This window comes from Halyomorpha halys, unplaced genomic scaffold (genome assembly GCF_000696795.3).
Source record: "Halyomorpha halys isolate HHAL.00 unplaced genomic scaffold, Hhal_1.1 Scaffold111.1, whole genome shotgun sequence".
NCBI lineage: Eukaryota > Metazoa > Arthropoda > Insecta > Hemiptera > Pentatomidae > Halyomorpha > Halyomorpha halys.
Window position 1 is genome coordinate 164201 of NW_027109684.1, and position 5148 is coordinate 169348.

Genomic DNA, 5148 nt, shown 5'->3' on the forward strand with positions numbered 1-5148 from the left:
AAAATAATTTTATTACAACTGTAAAATTAACCAAAGCATTTTAAGTAAACTTTGATTCATAAGATACTTTAAAAAAAAAAACAGGGTATATTTAGAAAAATAATTTATTTTTTCACATACTATTCTCATTAAAGAAAGGCCATCTATAAATTTCAATGTTTATGCATAGATAAATGCAAGTTATTGTTACTTTAATAAAAAATAATACATTTATAAATATACTATTTAATGTTTTTAGAAATTATTTAGAATAACATCTCTTGCTATGGTTACAAATATTTTTTTTATGAAACTAGAGTACAATAATTCATTCAATCTCAAAATATATATTCATATATTTTAATCTAATCTAATATCTCTAGAAATGTATTTATTTACAAATATCCACACTATACAAGTTTGTAAAACTATTTATACATTACAAATGAGTTTTTGCCAGACTAATACATTTTAGTTAATTTTAGCAGTTTATAGTTGAATACCCAGAAACAGTGACATAACCAGTTTGAAATGTAGTATAATCATCTTCTTGATTTAAATTCAGGGTCAAAAGTTTCTCTGCCGCAAGTGGATGCCATACACCAAATGTGCAGGAGGTGTCTATACCACTGTCAAAATAGTGACAGTGTGGAGTCAGTCTAACTGATGGAATATATTCGAACAGTCTAACTTTATCGCAGTGAGGTAATAGCAGTGCCAAACCTGTAAAGATTAGAATAAAAGGTGTTATAAAAAAAAAAAAAAAAAAAATGAAATAACCAATTCAATCGTAGGCTATAGATAATTGCTATGTTTAGGAAGGTTAGACTACTTGAAAATTAGATTAAAAGTTTGATTAACTAATACAGAAAGGTAAAAAAATTCACACTTTGAAAACCTTGAATAGCTTAGATTGTAGGTTCTTATTTCTGTTGCTACCCAGTTATTATGGAATCACCAAGAGAGAAAAGGCTGATTTTTAGGCCAGATAAGAATTAGAGAGAGAACTAGTAGCATCTGCTAGCGAAGATGCTATATCCTGAATCATGGAAATCGAATAGTTGAAGTGCCAGCATGTATCACTGCTTGGCTTTAATAGTGACACATCAGACAAAAAAAAAATTATTTACATTATTTTAGAAGTATTCAGTAGATCAAAAAATGTCTCTAAAAATAAAAAATGTATGCAAAAGAAGAAAAACTCATTTAATTTATTTATTTATTTTTTTTTTTGCAATATTTTGAGAAAGTGGCATTCACTTGTGGCACCACTGGAGTACACTTAGGACACCCCAGGGTAGGCAACCCACTTCGGGAACCACTGCAGTAGACCTTAGATTTGAACTCCGCAGTGTAGGCAACCCACTTCGGGAACCACTGCAGTATATATATATATATAGTGCATATGTGGTCTATCTATGTATTGATTTTAAAAATATTTGTGTATATAATTTATTATTTATTTTGTGTGAATGCGTGTAGTCAAATCCTTGTTCGGACATTATGGCTACTACCGCTATAGAGAGTTTATTTCCAGTACAACTTTAAATAAATTAGTCAATAAAAGAAGTATCTAACAGAGGCATAAATGATACCTTAGGTTGAAAATCATTCTGTACATAGCCCTGGTCAAGATTTATTTCTACTCTGTACTAGTCTTTGGCCAACTCTGACGTTCAACTAATCACGTCATGACGGCCGGACGTTTTTGTTAATCTTTTACCTCTACGAATCCTATCAGACAGCAACGGTGATAAAAAAATTTTCTTTATATGACGACAATAATGATATCAGCCCAGGAAATTTGTAGCCTTAGGCATTTCGTTTATATTAAAAGTAAACGTGTTTATTTTCCAAGTATTTTATCTGTTTTGTTCATCCTTTTGCCTACCTTCCGTTAACCCTTTGATGTTGCTATTGATGTCACTCACATTTTTATCTCCCCACCAATTCAATTTATTAATTCAGTTTTGTGGCCTCCTCGAAGCGGTAAGACTGAGGATTCTTCTCACCAGTACAGTCCGACCGTGACATCTTTTTTCTCTCTTTTGAGCATGTTGCTCACCTGGACACATCCTGCGTTTCTTATTTTAAATCATAAGCGACGCAAGAAGATCTTAGATCCTTTACGAAATCTGGATTCTTCAGCCCCTGGTTGTTGATTAAGTTAAGGTATAATGACACCTAATATATCTGTCATAATATCTATCTCCTTTGTAAACATTAGATAAAGATATATACATACAAGATTCTAAGAGGAAATAAATCAGCATGTACTGTGTCTTTGCGTGCGTCATTTTTAGCCCGGTTTTCCTTTTCTTTTTTAGTTTTTTTTAACTTTTATATATATACTTGATAATTATCATATAATCTTCTCTTTCCACCATTACGCTCTGCCTTGTTGCTTCACTTTCCCTGGAAACTTACCCTCTCCATTTTATTCTTTCATTCATAACTGCAGTTTATATTTATTTCGCCTTTCCAAACTTTTGAATATTTTAAGATGGCTTCTGAAGTAGAGAGCTCCTTTAAGTCTATATTATTTAAATCAAGTCATCCATCAGGACCTCATGTCCCATATGTTACTGATTTGGCCAGAACCAGATACCAATCCTTGCATGATAAACTTCTCAACCACCCAAACCCACTTGTTTCTAACTTTGGCTTCTCCTTCATCACCTAATAATCCTCCTAGGCATCTGAAAAGAAGCCTCGAGATCTTCTCCTCTAGAAATGTTATTGGAGTTCTATCAGTGGGTAGATTCTCCACATGTTTGTATCATGCCACTATGTCACCTGTAACAAGTTTATTTGTTGTATATATTTTTATACAGTTGTAAATAACAATAAATAAATTATATAAAAAAAAATTTAGAAGAAAAAAAAATTTTAAATACCAGTCATTCTAGTTTCTTGGTAATATTGTTCCTATCACAGATAAACATTTCGAATGATTCATTGTGTTGGATATTTGGAGATCTTTCGATTTAGTTAAATCACTTTGTGGTATATCACAACCAACTGATTCCGATACAAATAATAAATTTAAATAATATTGTCCTGCCTATATCTAGTATAATTTTCCAAAAATTCCTTCCTTTTTTGAAACCGATAGATTATACATTCTTGTTATAAATTGAATTTTTTTTTTTTAGTTCTTAGTAGAGATTTTTTGAGTTTCACATTTATGATTTTCATTGTTAGGATTTCTTTCGCTTTCTATATATTGTAAATGGACACACATTGTGAAGTAACGTAACCCACTAGAAATGAAATGAAACCAATGGTGACCCGTGCTGACTTAGACAATTCAATAGATTGATTGAAGAATCGACTGACTCATGATCATTGTAAACAGCCTCCTGAACAGAGCATGAAACCCTAACGCCTATATTATTCCTTTTTCTTTTGTTTATAACTTGAAAAACATGTCTTGTTCAATTCTAATATTAATTTTATTCATTATTTTATTATTGGTAAGTATTACAATCTGCCATACTGTTGGGAAATAGGTAATAGTGATAAATGATCACATTCATACTAAAATTAAATAAAATAAGGAATAATATTTAAAAATGATTTTTAATTTAAAATGACACATCTCCACAAATAAATAAGGCAAGAGAAAAAATAAATAAAATATTAAGAAATCTTGGCCCAATCTCAAGAAACATTTTATATTTGTAAATTTTTTGTAAGTAAATATTTTTTTTATTAAGGTTCAATATAAACTTTGGTGATTGTAAGTGTATGTTAATTTTAAAACTGTTGAAATATTTTTATTTGTAGAACTTGATAATGGGCAGAGGAGCCTGAAACGTTGCTGAGATGTTAAAAGAATAAAGAAGTTGATTCTTGAAAATAAATATATTAACGTTTTAACCTGTATTTAACATTACCCAGTGTTTTAAAAAATTTAATAAAAATTATCACGTTGCAATAATCGTTTCATTATATTACAATCCTTAAAGTAAGACTTACCACCGCTTTTGTCTCGCCCTCTCTCAATACGAGAAACAAAATGAAGAAGATGTTGCTGACTTCCATCCTACGTTCTAAACTGAGTATATAATATGGACTATGAATCCTGGTCCTGAACTTTGGACTATATTGTCGCTCCTCCCCACTCCCGATCGGGAATTTCCTTACTTCCGTACGTGAAGGAAGAAGAACGATGATACTGATTCATATTCATCATGGTATTTCCGACACTTATCAAATAATTTTTTTCGCTGATTTAGAATTAATAAAGAATTCTGGATTTGTTGAATAAAGTTGCTTTACTTAATTTAGTTTTCCAAATAGAAAATTAAGCATTTCACAATTTTCACCTACTTTGAGATAAAATTATTCTTGTATGTTTCAAAACAGCTATTTCTTTATTACTAAAAATTACAATATGTTAAATATATAAATGAATGATAGTAAAATGTGACTATTGGCATAATAACTATAACCATGGGAAAAAATTTTCTCTTACTTTAATTTATAGTTCACGTCTCATGCGAGTATTTATCTATTTATAGTAGCTTATTACTACTAACAATGAGAGATGGATAAGTATTTCAGAGATAGATGTATTGGATGAAATAAGTTAAAAGTACATAAAATTCGGAATTTAGGGTAAGTAAAAGAAAAATATTTTTGGATTAGATTTTTTCGTCAAACTAGGATAAAAAAGGGCAGAGACTATTTATGAGTTTTAATTCACAAAATAGCAACTATAGTCTCAAAAAATATTATTTATTAATTTGGCCAAATTTTCGCTTATCAATTATGATCAAGGCATTAGTGTACATCTTATAATCATACATAAGGAGTATTCATGGACTTAAGTTTGATTTTAACATCTTAAAATATTTCTTTCTTTCAGCATGTTAAAACGATTTAAAATTTTAAATATGGAGTCTATTAATAGGTCTGAAAAATGGAGAATGACATCATGCAACAGACCAACTGGGCTACAGACCATTTTGTATTATTTGGATTGATTAATTACTTCTAGTTCGTGTTTGGTTTGTTAACACGCGCAAGATAAATAACATAAAAAATCAGTGAAGACTAAAATGACTTTATTCTAATATATTTACAAGAACATGTAACTCAGTCTCTATCTTCTAACTTATATCTTACTTAGCTATCTAGTCTAGAAAATATATATGTACTCTG

The 5148-nt window shown here is 29.9% G+C and overlaps 1 protein-coding gene across 2 annotated transcripts in view; it reads right to left on the reverse strand.

Annotated features, from left to right (window-relative positions):
* Positions 1 to 283: 283 nt before the first annotated feature.
* SiaT (Sialyltransferase) overlaps positions 284 to 5148 on the reverse strand; it is a 33631-nt gene continuing 28766 nt past the window's right edge. For both annotated transcript variants that reach the window (XM_014416072.2, XM_014416071.2), the window contains exon 6: positions 284 to 702. In XM_014416072.2, the coding sequence (XP_014271558.1) occupies positions 461 to 702 (242 nt within the window). In that variant the 3' untranslated portion in view covers positions 284 to 460. The remainder of the gene's footprint in view (positions 703 to 5148) is intronic.